Raw genomic sequence first — 25,046 nt, 5'->3', positions numbered from 1 at the left:
CATGAGTTTTCTTCCCAGGCAAGTTAGTAGGAATGAGGAGGGAGCAAGAAAAAGAATAACCAATCTGCTGTTACATAAATGCACTCATGTGCACGTGCACATACATAAGCACACACACTCACAGAGTTAAATAGAATTCCCTTGTATATAGGATAATGGCCTTTATAGAACCGTAGATCAACAAAGAAAAAGCCCAGTTCCAGGTTTGGGAAACCTCCCCTCAAGATGTAGATTGGACACAATAGGGGAAGAAATCCTAGAGAAAAATGAAGGCCACTGTCATTAACTTGATTGCCCATCAGAACTTACTACTTATTACTGCAAGACTCTATTACTGCAGACACCATACACATTAGTCACAGGACTTGAAATCAGCTGCTTTTGAACTGGAAACCTCCTCTCCGCTAAGTAGTTTTAGAAACCAGTGAAGTTATTTTATTTTAAATAAATGAAAATGAATAGTTTTTGTTTGATATACACTTTCTTGCTGATAAATACAGAGACAGCATGCAATCTGTGAAAGTAGTTTTTCTGCATTTGGAAATATCTCAGGGATAAATCCACTATCCACTTACTGTGCTACTGATGAATGTCAGCTCTTGAGTCAGATTCTTCTTAACATTTATCTTTTGTGATTTGTTTATTGTGAAAAGCTATGGAGATTGACATTATGTATTTATGAACTTGTCAGGAGAACAGTTATCCTAGTAGGCTACTAAAAAGATTTCAAATAGGCTGTGTAATGCAGTGCCTTTATTGTAAAGAGCAGATAATAATATGAAGGAATGAGAAAGCTGATATAATTTCAAAAAGATGAAAATGGAAACGGTGGGCTGCAAACTGGTTTCTATTACCATTCAACATACAATAAACATTTCAATATCTACAAAATGATTGCTGAACTCTCTTGGCTCAATTGTGTATTTTCATAATTTGAACTTCACAGTGAAGCAAGGAGGTAGTTTATATAAAATTGCATCTTTACAAGTCATCCAGAAATAATATTGAAGCATCCTTTCTGCAGTTCCCCTTGCTCTCCCAGATGACAGCCTTCCAATTCTGCTGCTGGTTTTAGCTAGATTACATAGCAAATATTGTTTTAATGTATCTACTCTCAAGGAAAACAGATTTTGCTTATGACTTTTACATGCTGGGCCATCTTAATACAAGAAGCTTAATTGTTCACGATAACTTTTGAACATTCGGATGAATGTTAGTTCTTAGTCAAGGATTTGTTCAAGTGACTTTGCTGTTTATTTATTTTTTTAGAGATTTATTTATTTTATTTATACATGTACACCGTAGCTGTCTTTAGACACACCAGAAGAGGGCATCAGATCTCATCACAGATGGTTGTGAGCCACCATGTGGTTGCTGGGATTTGAACTCAGGACCTCTGAAAGAGCAGTCAGTGCTCTTAACCGCTGAGCCATCTCTCCAGCCCTGCTGCTTATTTTTTATTATTCACAAAAATGTGGTAACAGTGTAGACCGAGTTAATTATCCAAAACCCACATGGCTTGTCTCAAGAAGCAACAGCTTGTGATGAGTATTTTCATGTGAGTGTGTGTGTATGAGTTGTCGTGTGTGCTCTATGTGTACTCATAGGCTTGCATGTGGAGGCATGAAGACACCCTGGGTACCATTCTTGGGAATGCTATCTACCTCTTTTGAGACAGTCTCTCTTGGCCTGGAGTTCATCAGTTAGCCTAGAGTGGTCAGCCAACAAGCCTCATGGCTCTTCCTATCCCTGCCTTCCCAGTGTTGGGACTCTAACCACAGACCACCCCACAACCCTGGTGTTCTTCACGTAGGTTCTTTGGATTGACTGAGCCATCCGCCTAGCAGTCCAGATGATTTTCATTAAGGATCTTAACTATATCATAAGGGAAACATAGTAACTAAAAATAATTTACATAGCAGGCATGGTGGTATGTGCCTATAATCCCAGTACTCAAAAGTTAAGGCAGGTGGATTGCTAGGAATTCAAGTCCAGCCTGGGCTACGTAGTGAGCTCTGAGCTAGCCAAGGCTATATAGCAAGACCCTATGTCAATCCTTCCCCGCATAGTGAACAGCTGAAATCTTGGAAGTCTTGGCTTAAACCTGAGAAGTATTTGCAATACAATAAGAACAAGGTGCTTCTGTGTACAGATCATCTCTATTAGGAGTAGTTTAGCAGATGCAGACTCAACTAAGACATATGCCGACAAACTGTATCTCCCAGCACTGAGCTCCCAGCAGCAGACTGAGAACACACACATTTTTGTAAGGGATTTATTTTTAATTTATATTTGAAAAAAATGTTCCTAACAGATGGAGAAAAGTAAAGAACTATTCATAAAACACTTTGGCATAGTTCCACAAAAATGCCCCATTGACTGAGCAGGAAACAAGGTGTAGAATGTGCTATTAACCAAACTTGGAATTCATTTCCCCAATTCATAAAAGCTCCTCACTTCTCTACAGCCAGTGGAAAAAGCTTCTCATCTGATACCTCTCAATACCTGTGATTCTTCAATGCAAATCCACAAATAAATGTTTACGCCACTCTCTTCCATGACGTAGAGGAAAGGGCAGTCTATCCAATGTTGAAAAAAATGCTGTCAGTGGTTGGAGGTGCCAGAATGCCATATTCCTTCCCTTTTAGACTCTTTGGCAGTCCTTTCATGAGAAAGGGCTGCAGTTTTCTGAATGAATCCAAACTTTGTAAAATGAATTTTAAACTTGTGAAATGAGCAAGAGGGTTTTAAAAAATTGTTTGTTTGTTTTTTAGAGTTTGGATCGAGATGCAAAGGGAAACGGACAGCCTTGAAAACTGTAGAGAAGACTTCAGTGGTTACCTACAAGGCAAAGTAAGGGGCCAGGAATAAAGAGGAGGCCCAGGCAGAGGACACTTGTGGCAAGCACTCAGAGTGGAAGAGGAGTCTGACGTCCACAGCAGTCAGAAACACACCCTTTGTTCAAGGCAGGCTTGGATAGTTCTGTCTCAAAATCCAGCCTGTCTTCTAGGTAAATTTCACTGGGCAATTACAACATTAATTAGTGTTTGCCCTATGTGTATCATGAAGTGACTATTAGATTTTAAAATGGGAAAAGTATCCAGCAGGATGGCGTACACGCACTTTGTTTGCATGTCTGTTAATCAAGGGAATTTATGTTATATTTAGTGAAGCTGGGAAGCAAGACACCAAGAAAAAAGTTCTTTCTGGATAACTAAAAGGGGTTTGTGAAAATGACGGACAGTAGACTGTTTTACAATTGTTTCACAGGAACATACCTGCTTTGGGAAAAGCCCTGAGAATATGGGTCAGGGGATAAGTCTTTTGTACCTGTATGAAAAGAAGCAGGCCTAAGCTTCATACAAATCAAAATGAACCAGAAAACAAAATAAGGGGGCTGGAGAGATGGCTCAGCGGTTAAGAGCACTGACTGCTCTTCCAGAGGTCCTGAGTTCAAATCCCAGCAACCACATGGTGGCTCACAACCATCTGTAATGGGATCCAATGCCCTCTTCTGGTGTGTCTGAAGACAGCTACAGTGTACTTATATATAAATAAATAAATCTTAAAAAAAAAACAACAAAAAAAACCCAAAATAAGAACTTACCAAATCTATTGTTTTCATTGTTCCCCAGACAAAAAATTTAAAGGTTTTAAATGTGTATATATATTTAAAAACGAAGGACACCCAAGCATAGTAACATACAGCTCAATACTTGGAAGGCGCTAAGGGAGGATGGCGAGTTCTGGGCTATCCTGAGGTAGATCTTGTCTCTAAGGGCAAAACAAAGCAAACAGGTAAGTGAAAAATCCCCTCCCATTGCCAAAACACCAAACAGCAGCACAACAAAGATGTCTAAGAGTGACCTCTTTGTCCTTCATAAGGAAACGTGAAAGGCATGTTTTTGAGCCTACAGTTGAAGACAGCATTGACCTCTTGTTCTGTTTTGGTAAAGCTCAAGAAATTATCAGTTTTTCTTCTCTCTCTCTCTCTCTCTCTCTCTCTCTCTCTCTCTCTCTCTCTCCATCTATCTATCTATCTATCTATCTATCTATCTATCTATCTATCTATCTATCTGTTATTTATTTATTTCTGAGACAAGGTTTCTTTGTGTAGCCCTAGTGAAACTATGGACTAGGCTGGCCTCAAACTCACCGAGATCTGCCTGCCTCTGCCTCTCAAGCATTGGGGTTCAAGTGGGTGCTACCACCTCAGGCCAGATTCTCTTTATACAGTAATTTTTGAGCATTTTCCTGGACTCCACCTATAATCAATTGTGCTGGAAATGTTATAATTGTTAATAATCTCTTTGAACCATTAGGCGGATTCAATAATGAAAAAAAAAACTTTAAAACAAAAACAAAGCAGGGTTGTGGCATGGAGGCCATCCACAATTCTCCAGGGGAACTAGGGCTGAAACACCAAAATGTCTCATTTGCACAGACCTCCTCCCACCGCGACTCCTTCTACCGGCTTCTCCTCACTTCTCCCTCTACAATGGGAGAATCTTTCTGAGGCATTGGAGTGATAACACCAGTGCAAAACAATGTGGGAGAAAGAAAAGCTCCCTCCAGGCTGTAGGCGATCAGAAGATGTTCCTTGAGACCAGCGTGTGAGCCAGGCTGTAAGAGAGGGCCCATGCACTAGACTAGAGCCACGCAGCGGCTTGCAAGCATGACTGCTGTGGCAGCTTGTAAATGACATCCTGAGCACCGTGGAACCACTGCGTGGAAATTTTGTTACTGGTTCTGCATTGTAAGGGGCTGTCGAGGAAAAGATAGCCTTTTAATTGTTACTGTTCCAGACACCACCTAGGCGGAGAAAACTCGAGTCCATCAAAGCTCATGAGGCCAGCAGAGGGCGCCGGATGGACAAGTCGCACCATGGACCTTTTAGCGCAAGTTTGAGTTGGGTTCTGCAGTACGCAGAGAGGGTAGAACTTTATCAAACTGCAGGGGAAACTCAACGACTGCCACATTTCTGTCTGTTGCCAAAACTAGCATAGGCTTCGGGTACAAGAATACTTTACAATATAAAGTTATCATTTTACCTAGAGTTAGTTGACAATGCAAATAAATTATTCTTGAATGTAAACAGTTATAAATATAAGTGAACTAATTTTGCATAAGAGGTACAGCCTTTCACTTGATGGTGAAAATAACATTCCTTCCTTTATTCATTTATCAAATATTTAAAGAGTGACTCTAATATAATCATTCTCAGCAGGGAAAGAGGCTGATTTAAGTACTAACAATAAACAGAAAATTTTTAACAGAAAAAAAAATACATAAAAGTCATCAGACTGAAGCAGGTGTGCTTCTTTTATAGCTCTGCCAGTAGGGAATTGTGCCAAATGCATAGGGCTACAATGAAAAGAATTGGTTTTGTGTGTGTGTGTGTGTGTGTGTGTGTGTGTGTGTGTGTGTATGTGTGAGAGAGAGGGGGGGAGAGGAGGGGAGGGGGGAGAGAGGGGAGGGAGGAGAGAGAGGGAAGGAGAGGGAGAGGGACTAGGCTTTTACAGTCAGTCAAAGTCAAAACTGGTCTAGAGAAGGATAAAGGGAAAAGAGATGTGCTCTCATGTCTGTCCGCAGCAGGTTGATCTCTGCCAGGAATAACTGAGAAGTTCTCTGTGATGGTGAGAAAGGGTGGACACAATCAAATGACAACTTGAAAAGGCAAGGCCACCGGGTCACTGTGAAACTACACATTTATCTAGTAGCTAGATGCTAGAGACATAAAATGACCAGGATACAAGTCACATCCTTGAGCATTTTGGGCAGAGGATACACACACCTGAAAAAGAAGAGGAGGAGGAGGAAGAGGAGGAGAGGAGGAGGCAATAGAATGAATACAATGTTATAGCACTATTTGTTTCTGAATTCTTGATTAAAAGAAGGACAGGAAACTGAGGCTAAAGCTCCACCTGAACTGAGATCTCACTCACTTGCCACTCCTTTATTCAACCCCTAGGATTAAGGACTATGTTTATGGTGCTAGCTCTCAAGGGACTGACAGATGGTGACTGGACATGGAACAGGCAGATCCGATGGTGGGCTTAATTAAACGTACTCAAGGCAGATGGTGCTGCTAAAGACAGGCTGATTGGTTATATGTGGGAGTGTGAGGGACGGATTCGTGAGGGAGGTGAGTTTCGAGAGGCATGAAGATACTTGTGAAGCAGACTGTACCAAAGACCAAGGGAGTTTAACCACGATCATAAGAGTAGGGAAAAGCAGACTTCAAGTGATGTGTACCCAGAACCGAAGGGAGTTTCACATAGGTATTAATTATTAAACAACACATTGTTAGAATAATAGAGCTGCTGTACCAAAAGTAAGGTAAGAGTCTAATCTGGCAGGGACCACACGTCCTAAGAAACCATAAATTTAAACATAAGATGGAAAATTATTTTGTAGTGCTTTTCTTCAAGCTGAATCCCATCCACTATGGTTTTGAGTTCCGAGGAAATATGTAAAATAAAATAACGCAAAGGGCACACCCAAAGGGCTGATTTAAGAGGTGCCGAGCCTAGGCTACCTAGCTTTAAATGTTGATCTTTACATAATGTAAAGTCTTTGAATGCTTTTGGGGAAGAGAGATAAGCTACAAAGTGCGATTCATGTGATCAATCCTTCTGCACTATTGAGCCAGGAAGCCATTTCACCCTTACCCATAAGTAGTCACCAGGCCCTGTTTATTCTCTTTATTTCTCAATTCCATTCTCCTCACTTCCTTCCTCACAGGGGCTTCTACTGGATTGGGTCCTCATTATTTGATCCCTGATCGAGAGCAAGAGCCTCTAACGCACAGTTCTGCACTGTGTCGTCGGTCCTTCCCATCTACCTAGCATAGTGCTTAGCTCAGTTTTTAAATTTACTGAATACATGCGGTTTTCACTGCAGTGTAATTTTCTAGAAAGCAGACAGATGAAGTCCTGGAAGGCTGTCAGGCTGAGATGATTGCTATATGCTCTCCAGTTACTCATTCTTTTATACATTAGCAGGTTTCCCTTTACTGCTCATCAGCATACCAACATGATATAGGTTTCTTCACCCTAAAAACCAAAATCAAACAAAAACTCTCTTTGATTCCATTTATCTATTTGCTATTACTACTGTCTTCATAGTTGAATTCAAATATGTGGGGCTGGGGAGATGGCACCCTGGGTAAAAGTACTTGCTGCCTAAGCTCATACTCAGACCCTACCTTAAAAAGAAAAAAAGGCAGATATAAAGTACAAAATCTGCAATCCCAGCATTCCCACAGGAAGATGAGGCAGAGACAAGAGACTCCCCAGAAGTTCATGGGCCAGCTAGCCTGGCATGTGTAGTGGGAAAACAACCAGAAGATCTTGCCTCCGACAAGATGGGAGACAAAAGACCAACACTCTTCCAAAATCCACACATGCACCATGCATGCTCAAATCACACACACACACACACACACACACACACACACACACACACACACACACGAGAGAGAGAGAGGAGAGAGAGAGAGAGAGACAGAGAGAGACAGAGAGAGACAGAGAGACAGAGGGAGACAGAGAGAGAGAGAGAGAGAGACAGAGAGGGAGGGAGACAGACAGAGACAAAGGGAGAGACAGAAACACACACATCATCTAATATGTGTCTGTTCCCTTTCATAGCAAGCTTAATATACTTCTTCCCTTTTTCCCAGAAACTAATTTCACTTACAATTTCATCTTCATTACACTATTTGTCATTTGTCAAAGCCATCAAATCCTTTAGCAACTCTCCATTCTCATCTCGACCTCTGACATCTAGGCTGCATTAGATACTGTAGATAGTAGTGTCTTGAAATAACTGGCAACACATCTTAAGTTTCCACCTAACTCAGTGGTCCCTTTCTTAGAGACCTTTGATGACACCTCTTCTTTTCTATGTCTCCAGATCTGGAATAAATAAATTCTGCTGTCTCTTCCTTTGCTCTCTATATTCACTTCCTAAGTAAGTCCCTGCATATAAAGGTGGATGGTTCTGAAACACTGTCACGGTTACTATTGTCCACTGGATTGGCTCTAGAATCACCGAGGAGATGAATGTCTGGGCTTATTTGTGAAGGGATTTCTAGATCAAGTTAACTCAAGTGTGAAGACTCACCTTAAATGTGGGTAACACCGATCCATGGACTGGTGTCCTGGAAAAGGGAAAAGGGAAAAGGGAGGCTACCTCTGACCCCCACCTCCACACCTCCTGAGTGTGGATGCAGTGTAATGAGCTGCCTCACCATTCTGCAGAATCAACCACACCCTCAACTGTGAGGTAAGACAAACCTCTCCTTAAGTTGCTGTTATCAGCTACTTTGTCAGAGTAGTGAGAAAAGTGGCCCTGTACTTACACTTTGGGATTAAACTTTTCCTCCCAATTTTGCCCTTTTGTGGTTGACCACTCAGTTGGCAAGGTTTGCTGGATTCCTATAAGGCACCATAAACTTACCACAGTCAAAGCAGAAGTTTCTCATCCAGCGATGCCCATCACCTCCTCAAATTTTTCAGAAAAAAATTATAATCTTTTTGTGAAACCAAAAGGAAAACCATTCAGTTGAGCTATGTAGAGAGGTCGCCCAGAATGCAGGAGGCCTTAGGTTCAAGCCCCTGAGCTCTGAGTTTTTGGTTCTTCTCTTTGTGTTCTTTTTTTTTTTTTTTTTTTTTTGGTTCTTTTTTTTCGGAGCTGGGGACCAAACCCAGGGCCTTGTGCTTCCTAGGCAAGCGCTCTACCACTGAGCTAAATCCCCAGCCCCTCTCTTTGTGTTCTTTATACCTTCCTTCCAACCACCAGCGACCCTATGGTACTATCTTTAGTCTTCCTACTGCGCTTTAATGCCTCCTTTCATCTGCACTAGACCATCCCAGTAAACCCACATCAGCTCTCATCTAGTCTACAGTAGTCTTACATCGATTCTTGTACCGTTGCTCTCCTTAGACAACTTTCCACATAAACATGTCAAAGGACCCTTTACATTAGTCATTTCATCACGTCATTCTCCTGTTTGAAAGTCTCTAGAAGCATCACATCTTTTTTTTTTTTCTTTTTTCTTTTTTGCAGAGCTGGGGACCGAACCCAGGGCCTTGCGCTTCCTAGGCAAGCGCTCTACCACTGAGCTAAATCCCCAACCCCAGGAGCATCACTTCTAACTGTGAACTTCTCCACCCTCTTTCTCGTTTGCACTAATTAGTCATGTCAAATCTCTGGAGGAGCTTTCTCACTGGTCCTCTGGTGTGCCGTGTGTGTTGAGTACTTGTTGTTCCTTCTGTCCGAGATGGATTCATCCCTAACATTTCAGAAGTGCCTTCGTGCATTCATATAAGTCATCTTTTACACGATGCTCAAGTGCTGCATTTCTCTCACATCCTAAATACAAATGCCTGTGCAGTCTCTTCCTCTTCTCTCTGGGTTCATTGACTTGGCTTCAGTTTTCCATGCAACCCACTACTTGCACTACATTGTCTTGTATGGTTGCTTGATTCTCCTGCTAGAATGTGACAAAGACTTGCTTATCAGAGTCCAGCTACACTTCATCGTTGGGCACGTCCTTAAGAGGCCAGTTGTAACAAGAGTGCTCAATCCTGATATCTAATCAAATTCCTTACCCTCCACTCCCTGTCTTCCAGGTAATACCTGACCACATGCCATGCCTTCAGCAGAAAAATCTTACATCAGTTTAACTAGGAATTTCCTTACTTGGTTAGCAGTAGTCCATCCAAAAGTATCCCTCACCTATGTAGACAGAGAACCTCTTTTGGAGTTGATCCCAAACTCCTTTCTTCCATTAATCCTCATGGCAACCACCCCTGTACCTATCATGAGAGTACTAAATAAGGAATGCTTTCCTGTCTCCAGTGAAGGCCTGGGCTTTCTTCAGCAGATGCTACCATTCTGAGTGATAATAAGGAGAGGTGCAGCTCCTGGCTTTCTCCCTACTTCATCCCCAGTGTCCAGTGAATGCTTTGATATGCTCACTGTACACTCAATGTCACTAAAGAAGGAATGCATCTAGAACAGAGAAGCAGTGCTCCCACAGAACTTAAACAGGGGACTTAAATTGGTTTGATGGATACTTTCATATCACTTTAAACATACAGGTGTTTTTACAACAGTGATTCAACCTTCATTAGAGAAAGCTTTAAGACAACTGCTAATGTGAAACCTGAGTCTTGAGAATTAAGAACCTTCAAATACCAGAGTTCAATTTGAACATCGAATTCTCTGGCAAAGCTTTAAAGTCCTTTTCCTTAGGTGGAGAAATATTTTGTTATTTGTAGAAACATTTGGAATTACCTAATTTATCTTGTTTGTGGTAATTAATCACGTCAAAGCTTTGTGCTTAAGGCTAACAGGATTGTGCTAACAGCTGGAGCATTAATGCCCATTTGAGGTCATTAAAAGTGTGTTCGAAAAAGCTCAAATAACACACACACACACACACACACACACACACACACACACACACACACACTGTTGGTTTTGTCAGGGATTGTTCTAATTCCAAAGGACAGCTGTAACAGAGATGATAATCACTTCAAGGTGTGGAGGGTGGGGAGTGGGGAGTGGGGGGTGGGGAGTGGGGGGTGGGGTTGGAGGGTGGGGAGGTGGGGTGGGGTGGGTCCACTTACTCAAGTCTCAGCATCTTCAGAGTACTCTCAGAGATAGTCAGTCGCAGAATCCGTGAGGGGTCGTGATTTAACTGGTCTCAAAAGGGGGTTTGAGTTCACATGAGCTTTCAACATACACATGAAAGCAAGATTCCCCAAAATGCTGGCAAGACCCATAATGTTTACACAGCAAAGCAAACAGCCTTTGTTATTCCAATTAATACATCTGCTTGTGAAGAGAGCCTGAACCAAAGTGCTCATTTTTTTTCTTTAGATACATTGAGTATTCTAATGTTGACTCATATTGAGGCAATTTAGAAACGTATACAGCTACAAAATGAAAATAGATCATGTTAACGACGACATTTCTTACTAGGATTCTTGCTAAAAATAACATCTCAAACTTACTATATTTCTTTCAAAGAGTTTTAGGTATTGTCACGTGCATCTGCTTCTCTTTAAGAGTTTAGGCCTAGTATTATCCTTCAACCTTAAAAATCAGTGATGATAAATGTCAAAGGGTAAAGTTATAAATAATCTGCCAGTGTTAAAGCATTTGTTGAGAAACCTTGAACTGTGAATTACTAAGATTTATAGTAATCCTATTCTATCTATCTATCTATCTATCTATCTATCTATCTATCTATCTATCTATCATCTATCGTTTATGTATGTTTGTATCTATCATCTATCTATTTTCATCATACGGAGGACTGAATCTAGGACCTTCCATACACTAGGCAAATGACTTTATGCCAAGCTAGATCATATATATATATATATATATATATATATATATATATAGAGAGAGAGAGAGAGAGAGAGAGAGAGAGAGTAGGGTCTTGGTAAAATTTCTCAGGCTTCCTTTGAATGTACTTTTGCTCAGGCTAGTCCCAAACTCATTCTGTAATCCTTGCAAGCACTGATAAAACTTCTGCCTCGGCCTCCCAAGTAGCTAGGACACAGGTCTGGTCTTCCAGGACTGGCTTCTTATTCTTTTAATAATCCTATTCTAAAATGAGGAGTGAGACTTTGGAGTGAAACTCCTTAACAATGAAAATGTACTATACAGAAAGTCTAGACCAACATCAGTAGTTTAACTAATGAATAGTGAAACAATGGCTTAGGAACAGACTGTCAAGTGGCTAAACTCGAACACATTATTTTATTCTAAACATAATATTTTCTCTGCTACATCTTATGGTCATAAAGAATTATTAAAATAAATAATTATGTCTAACATGGTTTTAGCACATGAGACAGGTAAAATAACTGTAATTTTTAAAAAGCAAATTTCATCTCAAAGAAGAGGTGGAAGCCACTGTAGACAAGAAACTTGAGAGATGTACAAACAAAATACTTGTCATGACTTTCTTTTTGAATCTGGTACAGAATAAACAAAATGTAAAATTATGTTCATAAGGCAATTTAGAGAAATTGAACATAAAATATCCCGCACTGTTAAGAGCTTAGTGTATATTTTGTTAGAAATCACTGTACAGCTATTCTAAAATAAATTCCTAGTATGCTAAAGCTTTGAAATGAGATATTTACTAATGAGACAATCTATCTGGTTATTTGTTATTAAATATCCCAGGAAACTAATAATGAAAATGTAGAGAATTAGGCTGGCAAATGTGAACAGTATCTATCAACAGTCATGGGGTCTACTTGGCATCTTGCTATGGGTAGCCCAGCCTATCCTGGACTTCATGATCTTCCCATGTCTGGCCCCATCCAGGCTGGAAGTACATTCTGCCCATCTTTAAACTCATTTTCTCATAGAATGGGTTTTCAATGTGAATTTTGAACCTGTATTACAGACAAGATCCCATCAATATGACTGCTAAATGTTTAATTTTCTTTTTATTTGAAATTGAAGAATAATAAAAATGCCTTACCACAAATCTATAAAATGTGGTTGCTTTTGACTCATGCTTCTTTCTCACCTCTGATTGGGATGCTGAGATATGTAAAATTATGCCTTATATTTAACCTGGGAATCTTAACTGCCTTGCATGGCTGTTACAAGATGCCTGCCAGAATGACTGAAGAGGAGGTTTAGTTTCAAAGATCACAGTTGGTCATGGTGAAGAGGTAACAGTAGGGCCCAGCAGCTCATATCATGTCTGTCAGGAAGCAGAGAGAACGCCTGTGCCTGCTGATGCTTTCTTCTTTCCCCTTTTATTCTACCTGGGCTTCAGTCTATGGCCTGGTGCTACCATATTCAGGATAGGTCACCCCCTTGTTTGGAATTCCTGTCCACAACTGGGTGGTGCGGTGCATGCCTTGTGAGTACTTGGGAGGCAGAGTTGGGGAGGTCTGGAACTCGCTAGAGTGTCATGCGATTCCATTATAATGAAATGGAAGGAAGAGGACAGCTTGGAACTGGATCTGAGTCTGGCCGGCTTTGCCTTTAGCTTCACAGCCTTGGAAAAAAGGAGGGAAAACTGAGTTTTATCATCTATAAAATGGGGACAATAATGTTCCCTCATGACAAATAACTGCGTTTAAATGAACTTCTTAATCAAGAAAGTATTGTTTAGCATAAGACCACAAGGTTACTGGAATAACAAAGAAACTTGAATTGTCAGTGAACAGGCAGCTCAACGTGCTTTAAGATCTCAGCAGATAGCTTTCCCTGGTGTAGCTTCACAATGTAAAGACTCTTCGACATCATTTATTAGATTATTAGGACAACACAGACACACATATGTAACTCTCACCAGAAACGCTTTCTCATATTCCCCATCCGAATGACTAGCAAGGGAATGGTCTTTAACCAAATAAAAGTTCAGCCTTAAAAATAGCCAGGAAGCTTTCTCAAATTTACCAGCTAGGTTGAGATTCGTAAGTGAGACGTCTTGTCAGCAGGAAAGGTGATCTGAAGAGCGAACAAAAATAGCCCGTGTCCGACAGCTGTGATGTCTATAATTTATACGCTGAGATCACCTCTCATCAGATCGCCATGGCGTACACACAAAAGAGAGTCAGTCAGTTGTATGTTTACTAGGTCTCAGGAGATGAAATTTTGTTATGCCCATTTCCTAGGTTCACTCTTTACGTACAAACATCGTGACTTGAGACTTCATGTTTGAGGAATGTGACTATGAAACTCTATCGGCATGCACAGTGTCACAGTTGTTTGACTAACCTTTAGTAATTTAATCACCAAACAGCAAATAATCAGTTTTCTTTGTGTTTCTAAATTACTTTTTTCATGGGAAAAATTGCAAGTGTTTATAATGTTTTGAAATGTGTTTGTCTTAGTCAGGGTCTCTATTCCTGCACAAACATCATGACCAAGAAACAAGTTGGGGGAGGAAAGGGTTTATTCAGCTTACACATTCACATTGCTGTTCATTACCAAAGGAAGTCAGGACTGGAACTCAAGCAGGTCAGGAAGCAGGAGCTGATGCAGAGGCCATGGAGGGATGTTACTTACTGGCTTGCTTCCCCTGGCTTGTTCAGCTTGCTCTCTTATAGAACCCAAGACTAGCAGTCCAGGGACAGCACCACCCACCCTGGGCTGGGTCCTCCCCCTTGATCACTAGTTGAGAAAATGCCTTACAGCTGGGTCTCATGGAGGCATTTCCTCAATGGAGGCTCCTTTTCTGTGATAACTCCAGCCTGTGTCAAGTTGACACACAATACTAGCCAGTACAGTGTTTGTATGTGTTCAGGGAACTGCTATGGAAGTAATGGAGGTATGAAGTTTCATATTCCTGTAACAGGAAGCAAATAATCTTCAGGTATGGAAGGATCGACCAACATTAAGTAAAGCAAGGAGAGAAGGGGGAGGGGGAGGCAGGGAGGAAGAGATTGCTTGATCATAAATTATTTGCCCACTGTTAATACTCTGGTCATGCTTTGGATTCTCTTTACTATTTTTTTACTTTCATCCTCAGTAATCCATTTCTTTAATTTGCACTTTTACATCATTTTTGTTTCCCACAATTCTTTGATCCCTTCTGTGTTTTGCATTTACCTGAACATGTGAATTATTTCCTATATTAGTATTTCTCCTTTGTCCAGTCACACACACACACACACACACACACACACACACACACACACACACACACACACACACACACACAAGTGCTGAAATATACTTAGGGCTCTGTTTGTGATTTATTGAGAAATTTTGTTTAAATTAGTTAGAATCGAGAGTCCTGGAGAGGGTGTCTTTTATCCCTATAACACGATTGTCTATATAACTGAATGAAGAAAAGAAATAGAAGGAGGGACATAATTGCTCCTGGCTACAGTGGATATGCTGGTTTGTCATTTGTCAAATTGACACAAGCTAGGGTTATTTGAAAGGAGGGAACCTCAATTGAGAAAATGCCTCCATAAGATGTAAGCTGTAAGACATTTTCTTAATTAGTGATCAATGGCCCATTGTAGGTAGTGCCATCTTTGGGCTGGTGGTCCTGGGTTCTGTAGAAAACCAGGCTGTACCAGCCCTGATGAGCCAGCCAGTAAGCAGCACCCTCCCGGTGCTAACCCCCCATGGCCTCTGCATCGGGACTGCCTCCAGGTTCCATGTACTGTTTGAGTTCCCATCCTGACTTCCTTCAGAGATGAACAGTGCTGTGGAAGTGTAACAATAATACCTGTCCTCCCCAACTTGTTTTTTGGCTATGGTGTTTTATCACAATGAAAAAAAACCTTAACTAACACAACGAAGAAGGCTTATTGTAGATAAACGAACGTACAGGCAGAAGCAGGGACGTTTAGGAGAGTCCAGGGTGAACATGGGCAGACTGAGCAGGGCTATGTGAGGAGAGAGGGGGAGTGGGAGCAAGAGAGGAGCCAGGCCTAGAGGGGTGGGTGGTCTGGGCTGAGAGATTAGCACAGCCAAAATGGCTGAATAATCTAGGGACCAGGGGACCTGAGGGAAGGGGCTGGAGTCCCTGGGCTGGAGAGTTCGGGGTAGGAGTCGAGGTATGGCAGGCAGGAGGACCCTATCCCAGTTAGGGACTGAGGGATGCTGAGAGAACCTGGCAGCCAGCGTCATCTTTGATATGTTAATGATAGGCGTCTCCTTGGGCAGTTTGTCCAGGGTTTCGACCTAACAATAACGTGACAAGGAACTACAAAATAAGCGTGAGTTCTAAAACAATGGGGTCGCTATCTGAGGAGGGTACGGACTAGAGCGTTCCCAGTCAAATAAACCTTGCCTGGGGGGAGCGTGCCAGGGGCTAGGGAAGGGCCGCCCTCCCCGCCTGGTCCTGCTGTCCTGAGGCACGTCTCATGGTCTGCACCCCCTCACCCCCACTTCTCTTCAGATTCTCCTTTCACCTCGGTCGCTCTCAGACTCATCCCTTCCATCTTCACCGCCGTGGGCTTTCCTCAGGACGCTTCGGGCTCTGCGCCTCCAGCTCGCGTCCACACACGCCGAGCCGCGCTCACCCTACCGCGCCCCAGGCGTCCCCGTCCCGCCCCCCGGGCCCGCTGCACTGTGGGTAGGCGGTGGCGGCGGCGGCAGCGGCGGCGGCGCTTAGAGCCCGCGGCCCGGGGAGGCCGCGCGCCGAACATGGCTGAGAAGCAGAAGCACGACGGGCGTGTGAAGATCGGACACTACGTGCTGGGGGACACCCTGGGCGTCGGCACCTTCGGCAAAGTGAAGAGTGAGTGCAGCGGCGCGGGCGCGGGGCCGGGTGGCAGGTGGAGCGCTCGCAGGCGAGCCCGGGGCACAGGCACCTGGCGCGGCAGCCGGGGCGTGGGTCAGGGGGACCCACGGTCTGAGCTGTGCCTTGGCGGGGGTGTCTGCGAGCACCCTGTCTTTTCTCTACCCGTCAGCTCACTTGTCTGCAGAATTGGGCGACTGGCCCAGTCCAAAGGGCCCCGAAGCGTGGGGAGGATGGGGTAGTCACGGCGCCGCGGATTGGGAGTGGGTCTCCCACTGGTGCCAAGCGCTCTGCCTGGAGCAGCATCTGTGGTCTCACTTAATCCTTTACGTGGCGTAGCCAGGGTGCGGTCCTCACCTTAAAGGTGAGAGAACGCGAGCTCCGAGGCTTCAGCGGCACGCCCAAGGTCACAGAGAATTGGCAGATTCAGGGTGAGGTCTAAAATGTCCTCCAATTTTGGCCTTGCCGATAAGGCCCCTGGCTTCCCCAGATTCTTCCCTGTCCCAGGCCTTTGATGGTGGAGTTGACTAGGGGCATGCCTAGAGCTGAGAGGTGGCGAGTCCCCTCTGCTGGGTGTGTGAAAACGCTGGAATGCAGCTGGTTGGGCAGAGGCTTTAGGGGAACCCCAGCTCTGCAGGTTGATTGGTGTGTGTAAATTGGTTCTAGGAAGACTTCTGGGGTCAGGGTCTGGGAAAAATGTTCCTTGGTAATGGAATTTGGGTCCCCAAGATGTCAGACTTGCTTAGGCAAGGCGTTTGTTTGATGGCAAATTGTGGGTTTTGGGGGGAAAAAAAAACAGGTTGCTTTTGAAATTTCAACTCCACTTACTAGTTAAGTATTAAACTTTGCTTTGTTTTCTTATTAGTTAATAAGAGTCACATGGGTTTGGTTTGATTACCAGCTCTTGTTAAGAAGATACTTGGTAGCGAGTTGAGAATTAAAAGTGAAACGTTAGCTTTTTTTGTTGAATAAATAGTGGGTAAGCAGTCTGGGAATTTTATGCTAAGGCATATTTTTCACATTTTAACCTCCAGTGAAGACTTGAATAGAAGGCAGGGACTCATCATTCCTGCGAGGATTAACTCCTCTCGGTCTATCTAATACCCATTTGTACAATGAGAAACACTGCTTATTGAATGCTCTTACCACATGCGAGTTACTGTTCCAGGCAACAGAGTTCTAGGAAAGCAAAACCTGAGCTTTCTTGGGACTTTTCCGAGAGGGAAATGCAATCAGAATACACGTGAAAAATGTATGCTCCCTCCTACTGAGAAAGGCAACTAGGGGAAGAAAGGATGGGGACTTTAGTTAGGCAGATTATATTAAGGTGGTCACACATGGTCTCACCAAGTGGGTATTTTTGTAAAGACCTAAAATGTTCGTAAAGTTATTTGAAGTCTTATGAAATCGGGATCTTGTAAGAACTGTGGATAGTCGTGAGATGGTCCAGAGATTTGATGGGTGATGTTGACACCATCTTTGCTGAGAACTGCTTTGCTGGATTGGCAGTACAAAGTTATGCAAACGGCTGCTTTGCCATTTAGGGTAAGTTATATAACTTAGCCGTTTATGCTTTCATGTTCTGCTAAATGCTTTTGTTTGCTTTTGAAAAAAAATTTATTGTACTCTCGGTGTAGAGTGCAATACCAACTCTGATTCCTCAAACCATTGTCACGGGATAATTTAAAACTATTTGGTTATATTCTTTGCTTCTAAACCACCAGCTTCCTAAAGTATAAATGGAACTGAAGGGACCTTTGATTTACGAGAAAAATCTTTTTCTTGGAGAACCCTGGTGGAATGAGCTGTTTGGGGGTTTTCCTGATGTTGTTTGATCTTCCCTAAAGAAACACTGTATGGTGTGATAGTTACTATTTATGTCAAATGCACACAAAGAAGACTTAGCTAGGAAGGGAATCTGAATGAAGAGTTACTTAGATCTAATTAGCTCGTGCACATGTTAAAGTGGGAAGCCCCCCCCCCCCAAAAAAAAATTCTGGGCAGCACTGTTCCCTGAGATTGGGTCCTGTACTGTGTAAGTATAGAGGGATGGCTGAGCATGAGCAAACATCCATGCATGTGTTCTCTCTCTCTCTCTCTCTCTCTCTCTCTCTCTCTCTCTCTGTCTCTGTCTCTGTCTCTGTCTCTCCCTCTGTCTCTCTCTCTGTCTCTTTCTCTCTCTGTCTCTGTCTCTCCCTCTGTCTCTTTCTCTCTCTGTCTCTGTCTCTGTCTCTCTGTCTCTCTCCCTCTCTCCCTCTGTCTCTCTCCCTCTGTCTCTCTCCCTCTTTCTCTGTCTCTCTGTCTCTGTCTCTCTCTCTGTCTCTCTCTGTCTCTCTCTGTCTCTCTCTGTCTCTCTCTCTGCTGGTGACTGAGGATGTGACTGCTTCAACTTCCTGCCTCCGTTTCCCTCAAAAGGTCTGTAGCCTGGAGATCTGAGAGAAAATAAACCCTTTCTTTCCTAAGTAACTTTTAGTCAGGGCATTTTATGACAGAAATTAAACTAGGTCGTATGGGTTTGTAATCAGTACGGCCGTAGTTGTTAAGTAGTTAAGTCAAGGGACTGGTGAAACAGAGCACACGCATTATAAGAATACGTTTTAATCTATTATTTGACAGTTTCATACAATGTGCTTTAATTAGTGCGCTCTCTCTCCCCCTCCAACTCCTTTCATGCCCTCCCACCAAATCTCCATCCCAATGTCACATATGTATATAGTGGTGCAGATATGTGCATGGGTACGGGGCCAATCCACTAGGGGTCACATCTCTGAAGAAAACTAGACCCCTTGCCCCCAACCCCATAAACAACTGTGAACTGTGTAGGTAGTTTCTCATCTGAGAGTGGGCCTTCTTGAGCTCCTCCCCTATGCAAGGCATGTGTAGTTTTAAAAATGTGTATTGAGGTATTATAAAACATATTATAGAAGTTACTGATTTTAAGTATACAGGTCAACAGTTTTTAGTACCAAGTACCAAGTTTACCAAGTACCACAGCCATCCATGTAGCTTAGCTGGAGAAAATTTATCTTATCCTTTATTTTAAATGTAGTTAATCCCATTCCCACCCACAACCCTCGGATACAGCCATTTACGCCGAATATGTATAAGGACTGTCTTTTCTGGAAAAAGATGAAGGGGTTGTGGAGCATGGTGTCTCTATGTCTAGCATTTTGTTCTTGAGTTCATATCTATCACTGATTTTTTTCCTTTTTATTGTTGCTTGAGCTGTTGTATGCTCCCCCTCCCCCCATGCTTCTTAGCTGCTGGACATTGTCTTGCTATACAGGCTATTACAAAGAGCGCCTCCATGAATATTCACACGCAAAGGCCTGCGTGTGGATGTGTGTTGTTTCCCCGAGAGAATACTTGGGAAACTAACTCAAAGAGAAGACATATATAGTTCAGCCATGTTTAAGAGGTTTATGTCTGTGGTTACTTGCAATGGGACTTTCTTTGGGACCAACAGCTCCTGAGTAACAACATGGAGACATATTTATTATGAATGCTTAAGGGCTTATAGTGTAGGCTTATTCCCATCTAGCCTGTAAATTAGCCCATTTATTTTTACCTAAATTCTGCCTTGTGTCTTGTTACCATGTCTCAGTCTCTAGTCCCATGTCTTCCTCAGCATCTGGCTGGAGAATTCTCTCCAGCTGGACTCTCCTGGACTCTCCTTCCCGAGTTCTATCTCTCTCCAAAGTCCTGTCCATCCTCTCCTGCCTCACTATAGGCCGTCAGCTTTTTTTATTAAACCAATCAGAAGGTGAGAGAGGGAGTGTTTACAAAGTTTGATGTATCTGTACGAATAACAGTATCAAAGTCCGGTTTGCAATCAGTGCTCTCCTGGCACAGAACTCAGCATTTGAGCAATAAAAGACAATCCTTACACAGTGCACAATAATATTATCCCAGCAGTTACTTGATCATTTTGTTCTGTGTTGTAATGAGGCAGAACACTGTGGTAGGAAATACGTGAAGCAAAGAAGCTTACCTCATTAAAGATTGGCTCACCTCCTACTCTCTACTGCCACCCAGTATGGCCATCGATGGTGCTATGAACATGGCAGGGATTAGTCCCTTGCTGAGGGTGGGGTCCAGTCTGCTTCACTAACTCGAGACTGACTCTTGAACACACAGCATTTCGAGGACTACTCGTATCCAAACCTCACCACTGCAGACACACATCTTTTCACACCTCGGATGGTTACTTAGCAGTGGGGTTGCTGGTTCCTAGCATCGTTTTGTCTTTTGAGATGCTGGCAAATTGTTTTCCAAAATGGTCGTACCGTCTTATATCCCACCGACATTTCCCTCCATTTCTTTATCAACAGTGGTTATTATTTGACTTGTTACATTTATTCCACTGGGCATGGAGTTTTGACCTTGCATTTTAGTAGTGACAGTGTTTTACTATTGGCCATCATTTCATTTATTCAATCATACACATATATATATTTTCTTAAATATAAATATATACATATGTACATAAATATATACATATGTGTATATATATATTTGTTGTTTTGATTTTTGAGATAAGGTGCCACCATGTAGATATGACTGTCCTAGAACTTGCTATGTAGACCAGGCTGGCTTACAACTCTTAGAACTCTGCCTTCTGAGTGCTGAGATTAAAGGCGTTCAACCCACCTGGCTATGTGCTTGTGTTTAGTTGAGGTGTACAATGAATGTCTTGAATAGGGTTTGCGCTGTATGACAACTTATCTTGGATTTGATTCCCATACCACTTGAAAGATGCTGGAACTTTTCTGCGTCATCTTGGTCTTTAGTGGAATCGTTGCCTTTCTTCAGTGTGTAAGTAACAGTGGGATAGATAAACTATTGTTATAAAGCTAGTTCGTCCTTTGTGGTTTGTGGCTTTCCCATGCACTTGCTAGTCCTGCTTTTTTCCTGCTATGAGAGCCAGCACCATGGAGTGGTTCCCAGAAGCTGAGTAGATGCTGGCACCATGCTCGGAGACTTCCCAACCTCTGTCGCCACTGGCCCAAATAAACTGCCTTACTTAATAAATTACCTGCTCTCAAATATGCAGTATATCAGTAGAAGATAGGCTAAAACAAGTTGCTCATCAACTTTTAAGCTGAGTTAACAGGATTTCTTGAAATAAATTTTTGCTACAAATTCCTTGCTGAATATATATATTCCTGGGGTTGGGGATTTAGCTCAGTGGTAGAGCGCTTGCCTAGGAAGTGCAAGGCCCTGGGTTTGGTCCCCAGCTCCGAAAAAAAGAACCAAAAAAAATATATATATATATATATATATTCCAAACAAAATTCTTGCTTTGTTGGACTCCCTCTCTCCACCTCCCCACCATCTCCCTCTCTTTCATTATAGAATCTTATGTATCCCAGAATGGCATCAAAGTCAATACACTGCCAAGCCTGGCTTAGAGTTTCTGATCCTCCTGTCTCTACTTCCCAAATGATAGGATTACAGGCATGCACCACCATGCCCGTTTATGAGGCTGGTACACATGCTAGGCAAGCACTTCATCAACCGATTTGTCTGATTTCTCATTTTCTTAGTTGTGTCTTTAAAATATAAAAGGTTTTAGGGTTTTTGAGCTTAGAGTTATCATTTAAAGAGATGGGGGATATCTGTGAGTTCAAGGCCAGCCTGGTCTACTTAGTGAGTTCCGGGGTGGGGTGGGTAGGATCAAATATTTGATATAGTTAAAAGATCTTTGCCTAGGAGATTTGAAAGGCTTGGCTTAGTATCTTTTCTTGTGAATATTTGATTGTTCTGACTTCTACATTTAACTCTGAGATCCATTTTTTTTTGCATTCGTTGCTAAGTATGGAGGTGAGGTTAAACGCTGATCTTTTCCGTGTGCTTATCCACTTGTCTCAGCATGTTTTGTTGAAAGCTCATACAGTTTTAATAGTTACAGATTTAGACTTTATAAAATTAATCTCTTCTATAAACCTTAATAGTGAATGGTTTAATTTTATGAGGCAATAACCACGTGCAATAGAGGAGCGAGGCACATTTATGTACTTTCTCACTTAACTGTTATGCTATTTAAATTTAATTTCAATTGTTGATATATAAATTTATTGATCTAAGTTAAGATTAATAAGCGAAAATATAAATAGTAGTATAGCTTTCATGTAATAACATAGCTTCAAATTACTTTAAAAGCATATAAAACCTTATTTGCTAGTAAGTAATTAAAAACTTATTTAAAATGGACTAAGTTGAATCTTCTCTTCCATTAGGCTCTAGTATTGCTGTTCCTAGACAGTGTCCTAGAGACAGAGTCTATGGGTCGACAAAAATGAACGAGCAGTATGTTTTCAGTTCTCTTGAAAGATTTCCTCTAAGTTGATGGTTTAAAGCTTTACCCATTCTGGTAGGATAGACCTACTGTTTGGAGCTCTTGTAGCTAGACCTCTCTATTCTAACTTATGAAAAGGTGGCATAAGTAGGATGGATCTTTTGTTTTTTTTATATCTGTGCACCAACAGATACTTTGCGGTGACATCAATCGCCCTCTAGACAACAAAGGTCACCAGGAACATTAGGTTTTTCTGCTTTTCAAGTAGTTATTTGTGACATATGGATTTCATGAAATTAAATAAACATTTCACTATGTCCCCATTTATTTTTGAGATGAAAAATTTCAGAATGTAAATAGCTAGTTTTAAGTGGCTAGTTGGAAGATTAAAAATATACTATGCTTTCCTTGAGATTTATGTTTTATTCCCACCAGTCTGAAGGCCTTGAACAGTTAGATTTCTACCCTTACTGTATCTCTATCCTTAAAAGAGAACACATGCAACGTGTAAAGACCTTGACCAACTGATTAAGCTGATTAAGAAAAGAAATCGATTTAAACATATTTGTGCTTAATTGCTGACCTTGGTTTAACAGAATTTCGAGTTTCTTGAGCAGAGTGGGAATGTCAGATGTCAGAAAGGGAAGCACAGCTGGTTATGGCGGCACACAGGCATCTATCCCAGCACTGGAGGCTAGGACTGGAGGATCATGGATGCCACTCCCGCTTTGGCCGTACAGTCAGTGCCTGCCCCAAAAATGAAACAGAAAAGGGAAATACATTTTTAACTCTTCAATGATGAAAGTCACAATGCTAAGTTTTTTTAAAAACCATATTCTAATTATTACACTATGTACACTCGAGGCTATTATTGGTACTGTCCAGGTAATCCTCTGTTGCATGTGGTAGACAGATACATTCCAAACACACTCACAGGGACATGGTACTTGCATACTCTTTATAGTGTCCAGAGCATTGGAGTGGGATAACCTTGTGTGGAACTATCATAAGCCAGCTAGCTATGTGGCATATGCCAAACTCATGATCCTTACACGGTGAGAGAAAGTGCATGAACATACATAGCTCAAGAGGTCCACTTAAACACACCGTTAGCTACACTGGGACCACTACCCGTGACCTAGTTCTGAGAACAGAACTTTATTTGATGAAAGGAATGGAATTTGCAGATAAATGTGTTCAGAAATCTCTAATTGCGTAAACACTGCTCACTTTCAACCTCTCCCCGTCATAACCCCCAAGGCAAGTATTGTGTACATCACATGTGGTGTACTTGTGCCTCAGATTCCCTGGAAGAGATCAGAACAGGCTTTGTCACCTCTCAGGCTGACACAGCACTGTTTTTCCTCATTTGTGCCACTGCCACTGCTTCTATGAAAACAAGCCATCTTGTGGGTTATGCCAGCCTTGGTCACGCTCTGTAATGCAACGTCACCTCCATTACCAGAGATTCCTGCCATTTCTTTAATGATAAGGAAAATATTTGGCAGAAAAGTTAGTTAATCTTTGAAGTCAAGTAGGTAATTTAATTTGGTCTAGCAGAAAGATCTAATCTCAGATCCTTCAAGTTAATTAGTAAGTGGGTGCCAGGGTTGAGTGTTCTGTAACAATGAGAGGAACTTACCGTATGTAGACCCGATGTATAAGAAGAGAAAGTTTGGGCATTAGGTTTGTACTTTTCTACTTAAGCAAGTGAGATGAATATGCAAAGCAAGGTCTATTCTGATGTGTGGTAAACCATCTTATTTTTAGCATAGTGCTAGTGAGGAAGGAATTTCAGGCAGTTTTTATCTCTGCTAATAATAGAAACTTTCTTCACCCCTTCAAGGGAGCAGTCTCCTTGCTTAAGTGGGGACTTGTTTGGTGGTGCTGATCTCTGATGGATTTTCACTTTGTTTCTTTTGCTGGTGTCTTTGTTTTCCAAGTATTAATTTTTTTCAATGAAAAACCAGCCTTTTGTGCAATTAAAAAACACTAACAAAAGTTGCATTTTTATTCCAAATGTTAATGTGCTTAGTTATTGAAAGTATTTTGCTCCTTGTGTTTTTTGGTCACTTTTCTGTATTATTAAAGCCCAGTGGGCAGTGTGTTTTCATTCAGTGCTGTTGGTTTTCTCTAAACTATAATTAGCTATAAACAATTAACTATGGTTGTCCTAACTGAAAATCATGAGAGTAAATGTTTGCACACACCCCCAGCCCTTTTTCTCTATTCTTACTTTACTTGTACAATTCTATTGGTATACATTGTGTGTGTTTCCTCTTTACCTGTTTGAGTTGGTGCTGTGTGGGGTCCCAGAGATGATTTCAGTTCTCTCAATCAGTTAATACAATAATGCCAGCAGTGCCCATTTGCTGTCTTTAATTACATTGAATTTCAAGCACAAATAATATTGCTATTAATGTTATTAATGTGGCTACAGACACAACTATGCACAGCTGACTTACTAATTTAATTGAAGTGAGAATGTTACAGAAC

The 25,046-nt window shown here is 41.9% G+C and overlaps 1 protein-coding gene and 1 long non-coding RNA gene across 5 annotated transcripts in view; one reads left to right on the top strand and one right to left on the bottom strand.

Moving 5' to 3' along the window:
• Positions 1-6,689: 6,689 nt before the first annotated feature.
• LOC120102939 (uncharacterized) lies at positions 6,690-10,545 on the bottom strand. The gene is made up of 2 exons (XR_005504918.2): positions 8,125-10,545; positions 6,690-7,055 (listed from the first exon to the last, which is right to left on the bottom strand). It is a non-coding gene; the product is annotated as an uncharacterized LOC120102939 (long non-coding RNA).
• Positions 10,546-15,465: 4,920 nt separating this feature from the next.
• Prkaa2 (protein kinase AMP-activated catalytic subunit alpha 2) overlaps positions 15,466-25,046 on the top strand; it is a 72,066-nt gene continuing 62,485 nt past the window's right edge. The window contains exons 1-2 of one of the 4 annotated variants that reach the window (XM_063288460.1): positions 15,466-15,728; positions 15,911-16,252. In XM_063288460.1, the coding sequence (XP_063144530.1) occupies positions 16,159-16,252 (94 nt within the window). In that variant the 5' untranslated portion in view covers positions 15,466-15,728; positions 15,911-16,158. 4 annotated transcript variants of the gene reach the window in all.

The sequence above is a fragment of the Rattus norvegicus genome, chromosome 5, assembly GCF_036323735.1.
Source record: "Rattus norvegicus strain BN/NHsdMcwi chromosome 5, GRCr8, whole genome shotgun sequence".
In the NCBI taxonomy this organism is placed as follows: Eukaryota; Metazoa; Chordata; class Mammalia; order Rodentia; family Muridae; genus Rattus; species Rattus norvegicus.
Note: the sequence above shows the minus strand (reverse complement) of the source record. Positions and strands in the feature narration are given on the sequence as shown.